This window comes from Dendropsophus ebraccatus, chromosome 12 (assembly GCF_027789765.1).
Source record: "Dendropsophus ebraccatus isolate aDenEbr1 chromosome 12, aDenEbr1.pat, whole genome shotgun sequence".
Classification (NCBI taxonomy): Eukaryota; Metazoa; Chordata; class Amphibia; order Anura; family Hylidae; genus Dendropsophus; species Dendropsophus ebraccatus.
In genome coordinates this window covers 28,252,006-28,268,891 of record NC_091465.1, presented here as the reverse complement: position 1 = coordinate 28,268,891, position 16,886 = coordinate 28,252,006, and the positions used below count along the sequence as shown (strand labels likewise).

General features: G+C 43.8%; 1 protein-coding gene across 3 annotated transcripts in view; it reads left to right on the top strand.

Annotated features, from left to right (window-relative positions):
* Positions 1-16,886, top strand: part of MORN1 (MORN repeat containing 1) — a 268,243-nt gene that overhangs the window by 153,257 nt on the left and 98,100 nt on the right. For all 3 annotated transcript variants that reach the window (XM_069948672.1, XM_069948670.1, XM_069948669.1), the window contains exons 11-12: positions 5,562-5,707; positions 13,675-13,757. In XM_069948672.1, the coding sequence (XP_069804773.1) occupies positions 5,562-5,707; positions 13,675-13,757 (229 nt within the window). The remainder of the gene's footprint in view (positions 1-5,561; positions 5,708-13,674; positions 13,758-16,886) is intronic.

The window sequence follows — 16,886 nt, the reverse complement described above, 5'->3', positions numbered from 1 at the left end:
TTTTTTTGTAATCAGATTTTTTTTTTATTGACAACTGATCAAACTTATGCGGGCAATTTCTCTTTAGGTAAACACATCGTTCCAGCCTGATCACTAGATTGATCCTGTTTTTAAACTCTACAAGGGTGGGGGGGCTAGGGGCTGGGGCTGAATCCATTTGGAGGCTAATTATCCAGATTCAAATTGTCCAGTAACCCAAGAATGCATTGCCTTGGATGTATACCTCCCTAATGAAATCTGCAATCCCCTTCCAATAAGCTTATAGAGCATGTGTAGAATGTGTGCCTCACTTTCCCCACACCGTGGGCATAGAGAGTCAGACCCATATCCAATTTTAAACAGTACCAGAGGAGTACAATATACACGATGCACAATTCTACGGGGCGATGCAGAGGAGCAAATGAGCGCTGTCAGCTGCCACCGCTATTTCGCATGTCGACTGCGAGCGGGTGAGTACGGAAGGGGCCGCGGGGAGGTGCGGGATACAGGATAGCGGAGGTCTGCTGCTGCTGCTCCTATTCCACGGAGTGATGGCAGCAGATCGCTATCACAGTCGCTTGTTTTTCAACATGTTTGAAAAACAAGTGACGCAACGATCAACCGACATGAGTGATGATTGGCTGATTATTGCCCTCTATTCCATATACGGCCGATAATTGTTCCGTGGAATAGGGCCTTAAGACAAAGCACCTCACTCCATCTATCGCCCCAACCTCAACCCACCCACTTCTCCCTAACAGACAAGGAGCCGTCTCAACTCTTGCAGAAAGAAGGGTATCATATACAGTAGACATAGTGCCCTTTAGTGTACCTCTATTCCCCACCTCCACCAATAAAGTGTGTGTCCCAATATGTAGTGGTGTGGACGCGTCTTGTGTCTGGAGAGCGTGATGCAAAACAGGAACTCTCTAAAGCAGGAAAGGTTTTCTGTGGGGATTTGCTACTACTTTGGACAGAGGTGGTAGCAGAGAGCACTGTGTCAGACTGGAAAAAAAAACGTAACAACGTAACATCGGGTGTGGACTAACTGAGCAGTTTCATGTTGGGTCCAACAGATGCCAACTGATCGAAAGTTTTTTTTAAGTGACAGTAACACTTTATCTCCTTTTTCACCTATTCACTGTATAGACAGTATATAGAAACTGTTATGACTGCACTTGTTGGGACCTTGGTGCGGTCCTAAGTTCATACAACTAAGACTGCGCTTTTAGCCATGAATTGTTCAGTGTTTTGATTGCAATCTGAGCATAGTCTGAACTCTGTCCTATTCTTTCAGCTCTGCTAATTGTTTTCTCTGCACCACCCACCTTTTTTTTTTCATGGTTAACTTTGTTTTGCTTTAGTGATTGTCATCTGGTCTCTCCATTCACTCTTGATGTTTCTGTTCTGTCTGTGGTCCAGTCGCCTTCTGGACCGGGTATCCTGGTCTCCTATAAAAGGTCTCGGGGTCTCCCTATACCTTGCTGGCTATTGAGTCTAGTTCTCCCCTCGCAAGTTCACCTCCTCCTGCAATTTTTCCTGTGTGTTTCCTTTGGCTTATCTGACCTCTGCTCTGTTACTCTGACTATCCTGGTTTTCCATCTGCCCTGACCTTTTTGACTTGTGACTCGACTTCTCTTTGGATTATGTTTTTGTACCTCTGCTGCCTTAAGTTGTCGCCTTGACCTGTTTGATTATCACTACTTGTTTGTCTGTTCTGTCTGCGTTCTGTATTTACACATACCTTTAGTCAGGGACGGACACCCAGTTGTCCGCAGCGGCCTAGGGCTGATTGTGGCAAGTAGACAGGGACAGTGGGCAGGGACAAGCGTAGGGTTCACTGTCAGTGTTTTTCCCGACCCTTGCCTGGCCAAGTGTACCACTATTCATAACAGAAACATAGAAGGTTGTTGGCTGAAAACGCCTTCCTGATCCATCTTCTCTGTCTTTTTATTATCATCTTAGGATAGATATTTTTTAAAGCCGGGTATGTTGAAATTAATTTACTGTAGATAAACCAATCAAACCGGCTGAAAGTTTGTTCCAAGCATCTACTACTCCTTCGGTAAAGTAATATTTTCTCACGTTGCTCCTGATCTTTCTCCCAATAACCTCTGACTGTGTCCCCTTGTTCTTGTGTTCAGTTTCCTAATAAAAACACTTCACTCCTGAACCATATTTAGTCCTTTAACATATTTAAAGGTTTTGATCATGTCCCCACTTGACTTTATTGCTCCAGACTATAAAGATTTAGATCCTTTAGTCTTTTCTACTTTTAGGTTTTATGCTTTACATCCTTCACCATTTTTGTAGCCCTTGTTTAAACCCGTTCTATTTTTATCAGTATCTTTTTTAGATAAGGTCTCCGGAACTGGACACAGTATTCTCACTGGTCACTGGTCTCACTGGAGCTCTATACAGCGGGATCACAATCTCTATCTTCCTACTGGTTATACAGCTATAGCTATACAGCCCAGCATACCATTATATATACAGCCCAGCATACCATTTTTATATACTGCCCTGCATACCATTATATATACAGCCCAGAATAGGATTTGCTTTCCCTATCACTTGGTTGCACTGGTGACTCATTTTAAAGCTTACAGAAATGACTGCCCCTAAGTCCTTCTCTTCTGAAGTCTTTGCTAACACAGAACCACTGATATGATACTCAGAGAATTTCTTTTCCCCAAGTGGATTAGATACACTGCCAGTAGCTCAAATTAGTTTAGCGATTAGCATTGTTTCCCTGCTCCACTGGATTATGGTGTTAAGTGCAACCAAGGGCAACATCTGTCTGCACTTTGTTTCTATTTTTTTTTAATAGTTTTTTCCCCAAACACCTAATCGGGACAGATGTAGGAGTTACACCAATCTGTGCACAGCGATGCAGAATATGTTGTGGCCTATATTAGCAACAGGGAAAAAAGACCCTGCTGAATACAAACATAGGGGGACATTTATTAAGTCTGGCGTTTTTTTACGCCGGGCTTACAAAGGTCCGTACGAAGCCTGTTTGTGCGAATGAATTGAAACCTACGCCAGGTTTCACTATAATTTTTCCTCCGGAAAAATGATAAATGGGGCGCACGATCGGGCCCATCTGCGCCTAAAAAAGGCATTTTAGCCCCATAAATTTTCCCCATACTGTTCATTAGAAGCTTCTTTTATATATATATATATATATATATATATATATATGTTTATATATATATTCTCATTAATTTTTTTTTATTCCTACTTTAGTTTATGTATGTACACATGGGATAATGTGGAGCCATAACCCTGGTTCTAATCCCACATCTATAGGAATTGTTACACTCTGGTGCTTGGTGGTGAAAGTTCGATGATAAAGCTAATTTTTTACATTCTTCGGTGCGGCTGTCATGAAATAAGTCTCCAAGAAATTCCATATCTTTATCAAATAATTACAGATCTTTACATTTTTCGCATAGCTCTTTACCCCCATGTAGTAAATCTGTTAACTGCCCTAAGGAATTGTTATTGCATTGATAAGATTATTACGTGTTACAAACGGCAATGTGTTTTCCCACATGCTAAAATGAAGAGAAAATAGAAATAGATTATCATGTACAATCCTCAAAATTCCAACACCTTTTTTTTCCTTTTAATTTAACTGTGTGTAGCCTGACGTACCTGTGTGGATGTGGTGAGGGGATCACGGTGGGTTATCTAGCGGAGGATTTACAGCATGGATACTGCACACAATGCTGGGGAGCAAAAGACTGATGTGGGTTTTTAGTTGGATAGTTTGTAGATATCACTCACTACTGTATAGTTTAATGGGGAAATCTGAGCTGATGTAAATTGAAAGGCAAAATCACATGGATTTACAGTGTGACACATCAAATCTATCTATCTATCTTAATATCTATCTATCTTAATATCTATCTATCTATCTATCTATCTATCTATCTATCTATCTTAATATCTATCTATCTCCTATCTATCTCCTATCTATCTATCTATCTATCTATCTATCTATCTATCTATCTATTATCTATCTATCTATCTATCTATCTATCTATCTATCTATCTATCTATCTCCTATCTATCCTAATATCTATCTATCTATCTATCTATCTATCTATCTATCTATCTTAATATCTATCTATCTATCTATCTATCTATCTATCTATCTATCTATCTCCTATCTATCCTAATATCTATCTATCTTCTATCTATCTATCTATCTATCTATCTATCTATCTATCTATCTATCCTAATATCTATCTATCTTCTATCTATCCTAATATCTATCTATCTCCTATCTATCTATCTATCTATCTATCTATCTATCTATCTATCTATTATCTATCTATCTATCTATCTCCTATCTATCTATCTATCTATCTATCTATCTATCTACCTACCTATCTCCTATCTATCTATCTATCTATCTATCTATCTATCTACCTATCTCCTATCTATCTATCTATCTATCTATCTATCTATCTATCTATCTATCTACCTATCTCCTATCTATCTATCTATCTATCTATCTATCTATCTATCTATCTATCTATCTATCTCCTATCTATCTCTCTATCTATCTATCTATCTATAGTATCTTCTATCTATCTATCTATCTATCTATCTATCTCCTATCTATCTATCTATCTATCTATCTATCTATCTATCTAATATATTTGAACTATTTATGTAATATTTCTGTCTCTCTGTTTACCTAGCTATCTCCTATTTATCCATGTATTATGCTGCGTTTACACAGAACGATTACCGTTCAAATTTTCGCTATAACGATCGCATTTGGGCCATAATCGTTCTGTGTAAACACAGCAAACGATCAAGCAATGAGCGAGAAATCGTTCATTTTGATCTTTTAACATGTTCTCAAATCGATAATCGATCGTTTATTGATTTTGAAGCAACAGTTTGCTTTTTATAGCGATCACCATTTAGACAAAAAGTTTGAAAAAACAAATTTTGCGATCGTTTTAAGATCGCTGAAGCCAGTCTCACACATTAGGATAAATCTGTGAAAGACTGTTAACACAAAGCGATCTGCGAATTTTTAGTGAACGACCAACGACAAAAGACCAAGATGAACGATTTCTCGCTCGTTGTTTGATCATTTGCTGTGTGTGTACACAAGAGATCATCGTTTAAATGCGATTGTTATCGCGAAAATTCAAACGCTACTCGATCCCTGTCAACGGACCATTACTCTTATCTATCTTTGTGAAATACTTCATACATATAATAGTTATACATCTTGTGCTTCTTTATGGGCCTGCATCCTAAGTAAAATTGCCAAATATGAATTATATGTATTTATATATTCCTGCCCTCTGTTCTTATGGCATCCTGTATATCCAATCTATCTAAATAATGATAACACCCATATCCCCATAACGTTTCCTCACTTGTTACTGATTTTGATGCATCTTGCTCAGAATTTCAATTCTCCTTCTTGTTAACAGCTGACATTTTCATTTGTACTTGCAGTCACTCCGTTTCCTCGCCCTTAGAAACATGTGACTGATGTCTCGACTTTGGCACTTATAGCTTTTTTTTTGTTTGTTTTTTCGGTCTAGAATATCCCAAGATCTCAATAAGCGATGAAGACGTCTCTCTTCCTCCTCCAAACAAAAGAGTAGAAATGGGCCGGGTGTCTTTTGAAGGCGTCGTGTTCGTCCCGCCTCCTTCCAGATTCCTCCATCATCTCGAGAATAATGACAAGGTAAGCAATATTAGGGAATAGTCATCTCTTATCAGGCCTCACATTGGAGTAAATGTATGTGCGGAAAGCAGGATTCTGCTGAATTAATAATGAGCCGTTGTGTAGTTGTGTATAGCCCTCACAATTATTTATAAAGAATCCTTCCCGACCACGTACCAGAAAGCATGTGTGTTCACAGGGAAAAGAGAATTCGGCTTTGAAGGAGGTCTGTGTGAAACAACATGCTTGTTTTTTTGTCCTGTTACCTACAAAGGATTATTCAGATAATAAACAGCAGACGCATCTCCACAGCGGTTGGCAGGTGTCAAAAAAAGAGATAATTGACTGAACGAATACAAAGAGAAGTCTCTATCTTGGCTGCTTTGTATAACAGCAAAAAGGCGCATTTCACAATCACGGATACTGCCTCCACCTTGGCTGCCGGAGAAAGCGAGCTCGGAAAGAAAATAGTGTTTGTATTGGGTAGAAGAATAATCTAAAATGTTTTAGAGGCCAGATGTTGTTAATGGCGGGGGCGGACACAGGGCCCCATGCAACTGCAGTACCCCCCTGCAGCGTAGTAGCAACAAAACATATTACTATACATATTATAAATGTAAAGGAGACTGGTGGGTTAGTTTGGGTTGGAGGATGCCGGTGCCGGCCTGGCCTGAAGCACTGGTGGTGGGCCTGCCCGCCCCCAGTGTGATGTTCTGTTCTCCCCTCTGTGACGCAGCTTCATTGATTCTAATAGAGCCGCGTTGCAGAGGGGAGGGCAGAATGTTACATTGGGGGCAGGTAGGGGTTTCAGGCCAGACCGTTGACAAGGAATAGACTTGCGTTGTGCGCGGGAACCGGGCTGAGGTTGAAAAGAAGGACCGCGGCACCGCCTTCTCTGCGTAAGCTCTGATGTAAAAATCTTGAAGCGATGTATCTGCTGGTACATTCCCTTTAAGTAAATGGAGGTGAATTTCACTACCACACACAACATGAAGACAGGGGTGGTGCTGTTTTTTTAAAGAAAGTAGCTGTGCTTTCTTTAATCCCGGATAACCCTTTTAACCCTGTTCAGTCCCCACCCATTATTAAGTCTTGTTGGTAAAAGACTTCTATTTCGTGAATTGGGAAACATGCTGGCCCCCTGAAGCTGCTGAAAATCCCCACTGCCTGGTCCACTCTGTCTCCACCCCTCTGTCCTCCCCCTCCCTTCTGAGACATGTGATCTCTGTCTCTTCTGTGGGCCAGGCAAGCTGTAACACTTCATCTATAAGTGACTCACACCAGTCAGTAATCTCATTTTACATCTTAATCAGGTGATTAGCAGTTTTACTTCTAAAGATGTTCTGCAGCTGCTGCTATTACTTCTAGTCTTAAATCTTTAAGGTTTAAAGGTAACCGTTCAGCACGATTATCCTGATATGGTTCCCTCAAGCACCGTACATAGCTACTACTGCAGCTGTGCCATGTACCGGCCGAGGCTGCACCAGTGGCTTCACTAGGCAGAAAAAGAAGTTTTATTCTGCTGCGCGAGACAGGGAGAGGGGCAGCAACTAGTCTTCTGGGCAGGGAGCCATCCAAGGCTAGTCACTGCTCTCTCCTCTGTGATTTACGCCTGCCTCCTCCTACTTACCCATCAGGCAAGCGGGGGAGATACAGCTGGTGTACGCCACAGAAAAGAGGCAAATCTGCCTCTTTTCCATTGCGTATGTCTGGGGCATACTTGGATAAGTAGCAGTGTGTGTGTGTGTGTGTGTGTGTGTGTGGGGGGGTACATTTAAAAAGTTTGCTGTGGGGCCCAGCCATTTCTTGTTACGCCCCTGCTCCTAAGGGTGCCTTTACACAGAGAGATTTATCTGACAGATTTTTGATGCCAAAGCCAGGAATGGATTTGAAAAGAGGAGAAATCTCAGTCTTTCCTTATGACCTTTTTTTCTGTGTATATTTTGTTCCCGGCTTTGGCTTCAAAAATCTGTCAGATAAATTCCTCAGTGTAAATGCACCAACACGGTGCTCCGGACTGAAGATTAAACTACCAGCACGGGAGATGCGCTAAAGAGGAAGTTAAGACACATACCTTCCTCCTCGACGCCCTGAGCGCATTAAGGGGCTATCAGCAGGTTAGATTCATCTAGGTTTGTCTTGGCCGAGTTGTGTCTATACAAAACTTGGAAGACAAATAAATCAGCACAGTTACTTATTTTATAGTAATACCTCAACTAACAATGGCCTCAAGATACAATATTTTCAACATACAATGGTCCTTTTTGGACCATCTTAACTTGAGACCAGACTCAACATACAATGCTACAGTCAGAAAGTGGCCATTTTACTGGTAAAACCTCAGTATTAGTGAAGTGCATGCAGTGACTGGCTGTAAAGTATCCCTTCTCTACAGTACAGTGTGAGGCTATGTTCACACAACGTAAGTAGATTATTAATCACGGCCATTGTTTCTGTTTTGCAACACGGCCGTGAATAATCCTTTACCTACATTGTGCTGCAGGCAGGGAATCCTGGCCGGAGTGTATACACATAGGGGGAGATTTATCTCAGTTGGCTCTGTCGCCCCTAGCAACCAATCAGATTCCACCTTTTATTTTCCAAAGAATCTGTGAGGAATGAAAGGTGGAATCTGATTGGTTGCTGGGGGCGACTGAGCCAGTTTCACTTTACACCACTTTGATAAATCTCCCCCATAGTATACACTCCGGTCGGGATCCCTAGCGGCGCCGCAAAAAAATGGCACGTCAGTTTTCTGCAGCTGCTATGCAATGAATAGCGGTCGCAGAAAACCTGTCAGTGCACACAATAGAGCGTGCGGCTCCGACTTCACGCTCCATTAAGTGCAGTGGCGAGTTCGGATGCGGGCACGCATGGATGTGCCCGCATTCAAATTCAACTGCAGTGAAGATCATCCGACCGATACTGCAGTACCAGCCGGGATGATCTTCTCTGACACCGGGCGTTCCATGACCCGGCCAGGTCACGGAACGGCCAGTGTCTTACGCCATGTAAACATGGCTTGATACTACATGTTCTCAACATGTACATGTACTACAATGGTCTCAACATACAATGGTCGTCCTGGAACCAATTAATATTGTATGTTGTATACAGTGGCGGATTATAATGTGGGCGGTTTGGGCGGCCGCCCGGGGCCCGAGGCTCCGGGGGGGCCCATGCCGCGCCGCCCACATTATAATCCGCCCACGCCGCTGCGGCCCGGCCAGCCACTGCACTCTTGTGACCGCAAGCATTATTTCGCTTGCGGTCACAGGAGTCCCCGGCTGCCTCCAGCTGATGATGCGGCTGCCGGGGGTGTCTCGTCCTCTCCCCGGCAGCGCGCGCATCACACAGCTCACTGTGCCGCCTAAGCCCTGACTTCCGGTATTAAGAGCGCACGTTAGAGACGCTCTGTACCGGAAGTCAGGGCCCAGGCGGCACAGTGAGCTGTGTGATGCGCGCGCTGCCGGGGAGAGGACAAGACACCCCCGACAGCCGCATCATCAGCCGGAGGCAGCCGGGGACAGACCAGGAGCCGACAGGATCGACGGGGGAACGGATGGCAGGTGAGTTGTGTTTTTTTTTTTATTTACTGACTGCTGTGCAAGGGGGGGGGGCATCTATAAGGGGAGGGAAGCAGAGGGGGACCATCTATAAGGGGGGGAGCAGAGGGGGACCATCTATAAGGGGGGGGAGCAGAGGGGGACCATCTATAAGGGGGGGGGAGCAGAGGGGGACCATCTATAAGGGGGGGGGGAAGCAGAGGGGGGCCATCTATAAGGGGGGGAGCAGAGGGGGACCATCTATAAGGGGGGGGAGCAGAGGGGGACCATCTATAAGGGGGGGGGAAGCAGAGGGGGACCATCTATAAGGGGGGGAGCAGAGGGGGACCATCTATAAGGGGGGGAGCAGAGGGGGACCAGCTATAAAGGGGAAAAAAGAGGGGGACCATCTATAAAGGGGAAAAAAGAGGGGGGGCATCTATAAAGAGGGGGACCATCTATAAAGGGAAAAAGAGGGGGACCATCTATAAAGGGGAAAAGAGGGGGACCATCTATAGAGAGGGAAAGAGGGGGACCATCTATAAAGGGGGGAAAGAGGGGGACCATCTATAAAGGGGGGAAAGAGGGGGACCATCTATAAGGGGGGAAAGAGGGGGACCATCTATAAAGGGGGGAAAGAGGGGGACCATCTATAAAGGGGGGAAAGAGGGGGACCATCTATAAAGGGGAAAAGAGGGGGACCATCTATAAAGGGGAAAAGAGGGGGACCATCTATAAAAGGGGAAAGAGGGGGACCATTTATAAAGGGGGAGAGAGGGGGACCATCTATAAATGGGAAAAGAGGGGGACCATCTATAAAGGGAAAAAGAGGGACCATCTATAAAGGGGGAAAGAGGGGGACCATCTATAAAGGGGGAGAGAGGGGGACCATCTATAAGGGGGAAAGAGGGGGATCATCTATAAGGGGGGGAAAGGGGGACCACAGAGGATGTCAGGAGAGGATTAGCACCCTCCTCTCCTGACATCCTCTGTGCTGCTGTGTCCTCCCCTATAAGATCAGCCCCCTCCTCTCCTGACATCCTCTGTGCTGCTTTGACCTCCCCTATAAGATCAGCACCCTCCTTTCCTGACATCCTCTCTGCTGCTGTGACCTCCCCTATAAGATCAGCACCCTCCTCTCCTGAACTCCTCTGTGCTGCTGTGACCTCCCCTATGAGATCAGCACCCTCCTCTCCTGACATCCTCTGTGCTGCTTTGACTTCCCCTATAAGATCAGCACCCTCCTCTCCTGACATCCTCTGTGCTGCTGTGACCTCCCCTATAAGATCAGCACCCTCATCTCCTGACATCCTCTGTGCTGCTGTGACCTCCCCTATAAGATCAGCACCCTCCTCTCCTGACATCCTCTGTGCTGCTGTGACCTCCCCTATAAGATCAGCACCCTCCTCTCCTGAATTCCTCTGTGCTGCTTTGACCTCCCCTATAAGATCAGCACCCTCCTCTCCTGACATCCTCTGTGCTGCTGTGACCTCCCCTATAAGATCAGCCCCCTCCTCTCCTGACATCCTCTGTGCTGCTGTGACCTTGGGGGGGGGGGGGTGCAACATCAGGTTGAGTTGGCAATATGTTTATTGGGGGCAGCGGAAGTGGGGTGGGCAATGCTTACTGGGGGTAGCAGCAAGGGACCAAACATTATGTTTATTGGGGTCAGCAGGGAGGGGAGGCAGGCAGTGTTTTTTGGGGACAGCGTGGGGGGGGGGGGGGGCAGTAGCGGATCATAATGTGGGCAGATTGACTGGGGGGGGGGGGGGGAGGCAGGTTGGGTGTACAGCCCAGGGCCCAGGGTACATTTAATCCGCCACTGGTTGTATATACACACACAGGTGCCAAATCTGAGACCTCGCCACCTTCTTTCAAAGTTCCTAGAGATTATGAGGTTACATAAGAAAACAATGCAGAAATAAACAGAGCGGTACCTAACGTGACAGAATCATCAATGATCCACTTCATACGTTCATTGAATTTCACCTATCTTTGAGTGCGTCGCTTTCAATCATAACCGTGTTATCTCCATCTGATACAGATTTGCGCTCTCATGAATCTTAAGTAACGCTTTCTAGTCCTGCTGATCTGTCAGCCACAACTAAGAACATCACAGGTAGCTTACAAGACGCGGACAGGTTCACAAGAGCTCATATAGAAATGCTTCAGTCGTTCATGGTGTTCAGAAGCAGCAAAGAGTAAAGTTCACCGGAGATGTGGAGATCTTTAGAAATATCCAATATTTGCTTTTTTATATATATATAATGATGGTTTTCAGACAAACAGAAAATGTATTTTTCCTTTTAATACTAAGTAAACAATTTTGGCGACTCTTGATGTCCTAAAGCCCTTGTCCCCTATCTTCAGCATAAAATAGATGCCTTTAATTCCACCCTTTATGTTTTCTCTGTTTTGTTGCAATACCCTAAAAAGCCACTTTAATCCCAGGTTGTAGAGTAAGGCCCTGTGCACACTACCATCAGCTGCTCCATTCTGACTGACACAATGCCGAAACCCAAAGGAATTCATTATAAGTGTGTGGGGTCCATCCTATATAGTCTGCCTGGTGTTTGATGGGTCATCATGGCTTCCGTTGTTATATAGTGACACTCTTGTCCTCAGTTTGGGATGTGGTTTTGGGGTGCAGCTCAGTTCCGTTGAAGTGAATGATTCTTAAAGCTAATGTAACACCGGTACATCGCTTTTCTGATATTTACATATAAATAAAGCTGTTTGGCGCAGGGATGCCAGTGCCGCTGTCCTTTTTTTTAAACTGTGGCCTGATTCCTGCGTACAGCGCTGGTCTGTTACTGGGCACCGGCCGGTGGTGAAGCACTGGAGGTGGGGCGGCCCGCTCCAAGTGGGAGGAAACCCCCTCCCCTCTATGACTCACCTTCATTAAAATCAATGGAGCGGGGGCGTGGGTTTCCTCCCACTGGGGATCAGGCCAGCCCATCTGCAGTGTTTCACCCTGGCTGGTGGCCGGTAATAGAACAGCGCCGTATGCCGATTGCCGTTCAAAAAAAGGACTGTAGCATCGGCTTCCCCACGCTGGCCCCGCTCTATCCATGTAAATATCAGAAAAGCAATGTACCGGTGGTGGCTTTAATTGTAATACCACATACAACCTGAGGACACGGGTGGCGCTTTTTTTTTGTAAGAAATTAGCCATGCTTTTTCCAGTCCTGGATAACCCCTTTAAGCTAACCAACACTGGTAACAAAAAGTATAGTATAGATATGGACCTGTGAACTGGGCAACAGATGTGCAGCTGTCCCCTGGGGTGTGAACCCCTTTATTCAAGACAAGAGACCTGTGCTGCATATGCAGCTATATTGTGGCAAACCAGTATGTTTTGCGGTGTACCCCTTTTAAAGGTCAAAATCTTTTTCTTTCAGAAAGTTATATAGATTTGTAATTTACTTCTATTTAAAAATCTCAAGTCTTCCCATACTTATCAGCTTCTGTATGTCCTGCAGGAAATGGTGTATTCTTTCCAGTCTGACACAGTGCTCTCTCCTGCCACCTCTTTTCGAGACAGGAACTGTCCAGAGCAGGAGAGGTTTTCTATGGGGATTTGCTGTTGCTCTGGACAGTTCCTGTCTCGAACAGAGATGTCAGCAGAGGGCACTGTGTCAGACTGAAAAGAATACACCACTTCCTGCAGGACATACAGAAGCTGATAAGTATGGGAAGACTTTTTTGTTGCAACCCTCAGTTGCTGTTTTTACGCCGGGAGCTAGGTTCACACTACGTATATTTCAGTCAGTATTGTGGTCCTCATATTGCAACCAAAACCAGGAGTGGATTAAAAACACAGAAAGGATCTGTTCACACAATGATGAAATTGAGTGGATGGCCGCCATATAACAGTAAATAACGGCCATTATTTCAATATAACAGCCGTTGTTTTAAAATACCAGCAAATATTTGCCATTAAATGGCGGCCATCCACTCAATTTCAACATTGTGTGAACAGATCCTTTGTGTGTTTTCAATCCACTCCTGGTTTTGGTTGCAATATGAGGACCACAATACTGACTGAAATATACGTAGTGTGAACCCAGCTTATAAAAGTGACGAAACAAGCGAGTTATACAGTTTCGATTATAATTGGCTTAAATATAGCACAGCTCTATATCTATCTATATCTAGTATGGCATATTTTTACACTCATACCTGCCTACACAATACGGATCTTAATAAATTCCCTCAGCCGTTCTAAAACCTGTGACCCTCCAACTGTTCCAAAACTACAATTCCCAGCATGCCCGGGCAGCCAAAGCACATGTTAACTTAATTTAAGCACAAATTTAATTAATTACAAATGTAGCGATTTATCTATATAGATAACAGCTAAGAAATATCTCCCGATCTATCTATCCACAGTATCTAGTTATCTCCGTATGTACTTTACATTAACGTTTCTTTACATTGCAGACTAAAAAAAAAACAAGTGGAAAAGCGACTGGTGAAAAAACTGAGAAAATGACAGTCTCACAGGAGAAGATTGAAGACAGCAGGTAGGTGTGAATCAGTATTTCTGTCGCTCAGCTGGATCCGCTTCCCCTCTTATGTTGTGCATGCTTTCCCTGAAGCAAGACAGACTTCTCGCAGAGTCTTCTATTCTGGGAAATAACGGCGTGTCCTTCCCCCAAACCAATCAGTTCTCCGCTATATGTCGCAGTTGGAACCCTTCTGGCATGCAAAGGGTGAATTCCTGGGTTGAGCTGCCTTTGCTATTATTTCTATTATTATGGATGCTAATAGTTGCAGCCCTTTTCTTCGTATTTCCTTCTATACTATTCAGGGATTTTTTCATAAAAATATTCATGATAAAAGATATAAGATATAGATATAAGATATAGGTATAAAAAGTGTCCCCCACAAGATAATCACCTGTCAGTACAATCCTCTTAGTTTAATATTCCATCCAGCTGCTTAGCACCGGGGAAGGCTGGGTACCTGCCAACATGGCACCTATAACACAGGAGTTGTCATCTAGCTTTCCCAGACTTGGCAGATCCGCTCAGTTACACATCTGTAGTGGTGTGGTAGTCGTGTGTATAATTTTTTAAGTTTTTATGTTTTTCACAGTGGTTGACAGCTCTGTGTTTATGGGCTCTGTACTCTTAAATCACCACCTTACCAACCTAACCCTACATAGCAACATTACACGTTTCTTTTTTAGCCTCATTTATGGAATAAACGCAATGGGAGTTTACTAAAACTGATTCGTTTTATAACTATTTGACAATTTTTCTAAACATTGACAGTATTGTTGTGTATACAGTGGTCAGTCAAGTCATTGTATTATGAATTGAATGAATCATTCCCAACCCTTCTCTTCTACATTATCTGTCTGTGGGAAAGCTAGGATGCCCCCCCATATATAGTAGAACGCTATATATTGTGATTTTTTTTTTTTTTTTTAGGTGTTTTTCACCATTTGGGTGCTTTTACATGGGCCAATGGCGGTCTGATCAATACTGTAAACGACATCTGATAAGTACAGTAATATGCTACATCAGTACAGTAAATGAGTGCTAGATCAGCTTTCGTTTACTGAGCCTATTACACAGCTTGATAATCGTTTAGCAAGGGCTGCACGGACATCGTTAGCGATGTCTGTGCAGCCTTTGCTAAACAGTTTTACATTGTACGCCCACATCCAGGTTCCTGGTCTCCTTGTGCACTCTGCATGCTTCACTGCCAATCCCGTGCACTGCAGCTTCATAGCATCCCGTCAGAGCTGACAGGCCGCTCAGCCAATCACTGGCTAGGAGCGTTAAGGCAACTAATTGCTGAGCGGCCGGTCAGCTCTGACGGGCCGCTCTGAAGCTGCAGCGCACGGGTCAGCGGAGAAAGCAGAGTGCAGGAGAAGATGGGGAACATGGATAGGTAATGTAAACTGTTGAATTGTCAGCCACTGGCCGCGCAATGCTGCATGTCGGCGCCCAATGATTTTAGGTCAGGGTTTTTCATCAGCTGATTATTGCCTCTATTACATGGAGTGATAATCTGCCACATTTGCTTGATTGGGACGATTGTCACTCCATGTAATATAGCCTTATGCTATATTCACACAATGTCTTTCTTTGCATAATAACGGCTGCTAAACTGCCATTTTTTCTGTGGCCGTTTGCTTAGGCTTAGACAGTCATTTAAAGGACAACTCCGGTGATTGAAAAACATTAGAAAGTTATATAACTTTGTAATATGCTTCAATCACCTATCTGCCCCCTTCCCTATCTTTTCTCCCTCAACCCCTCATTAGGAAGTGAAGTAAACTCATTCTTACCTAATGACTGTTGACCCCAGGCTGCTCTGTGGCAGCCATTTTGTGACAATGACATCATCAAGAGGGAGGCGGGTCTAAGCCCTGTTAGGCCAGCCTCTCTTGGTCAGATGACTCAAGTTGCTCAGCTTTGATTGGCTGAGCAAGCTGTAAGCCATCTATCAGTTCTACAGAGTTCTACAGAGTCAGTGGGGCATCACAGGAGACAAAGTGCATCATGGGAAACCCCAAACCAGGAAATTAAGAAAAAATGAAAACACCAACTGGAGCTTCAGTTCAGTTTTTTTTTTATTTTTTTTTTATCAGCGTCGGAGTTGTCTTTCAATCCTCACAAAATTAGCTATATTGTCTTCTATTTTCTAATGCTTTGGGTACCTGTTTTAAGGATTTGTCTCTCATAGGCTATAAGGGTATCCATTTACCAGACACATTATAAAAAGCTATTGAATAGCCCATAATGGCCGCTTACTTCCTCAAGAACAAAAAGTTGAAATCCAACCTGCCTGGTCTTTTTCTTTCCCATCATCTATAGTTCAGAGTTTCCCAATATGCATATTAGACGGTCAGCAGATCCCGACGAAATTGTTAGGTTCTGCCAACTGATTGATCTGCTCCATAATGCCCCTAAAACGATCATCTGTATGTTAAAAATATTGGCACCTTGGCTTTGTAACTTGCTGAACCATTGGATTAGTATATTTGACGAGTATCCGCTTTACCGCAGAAGAATCTATCTGGAAACCCCCCGAGTCCACAGTGTTCGGATTAACATATCCTATAATCCCATTTCGCCTCAGTGTCTGAGAGCCGTGACTTTTTTTATTCCTAATCATAAAATATCACCTGCTCGGGACTCGCGGAGTGTCAGTCATGCAATCTTAAATGTTATGCTCTGGAATAATCACACTGTCCGTGGATCCATTATCGGTGAGACTTTCAGGTCTATGACTTTAAAGCTCTGGGAAATGTCATGATGACCCCCGCTTCAGTCATTCATCCTATAATCTGCCTCTGTATTAATAGCAGACCAGCACCTATTGTGTCTTGTTCTAAGGAGCTCAGCATGACAACTTTCCTGTGAACATGTCATCCTGTCTTGGAGACCTTACCGAGACAGGAGGAATGAAACCTTCCTGGAAATAAGGGATAGAGGAGTATTGAATATTACAGAAATTGAGCCGTATTTCTTCTGTGGTTTTACATAATTTACATAGGCACTAGCAGCGATCTGCATTCATTATTGAAGGTGGCCATAAAGTACAAAATAGCTCTCATTGTATAGTATGGAAATTCTTTTTATGTTTCTTATATACCTTCTACGCCGCATACTTTTGTGTGGCGACCGAAATGTGTG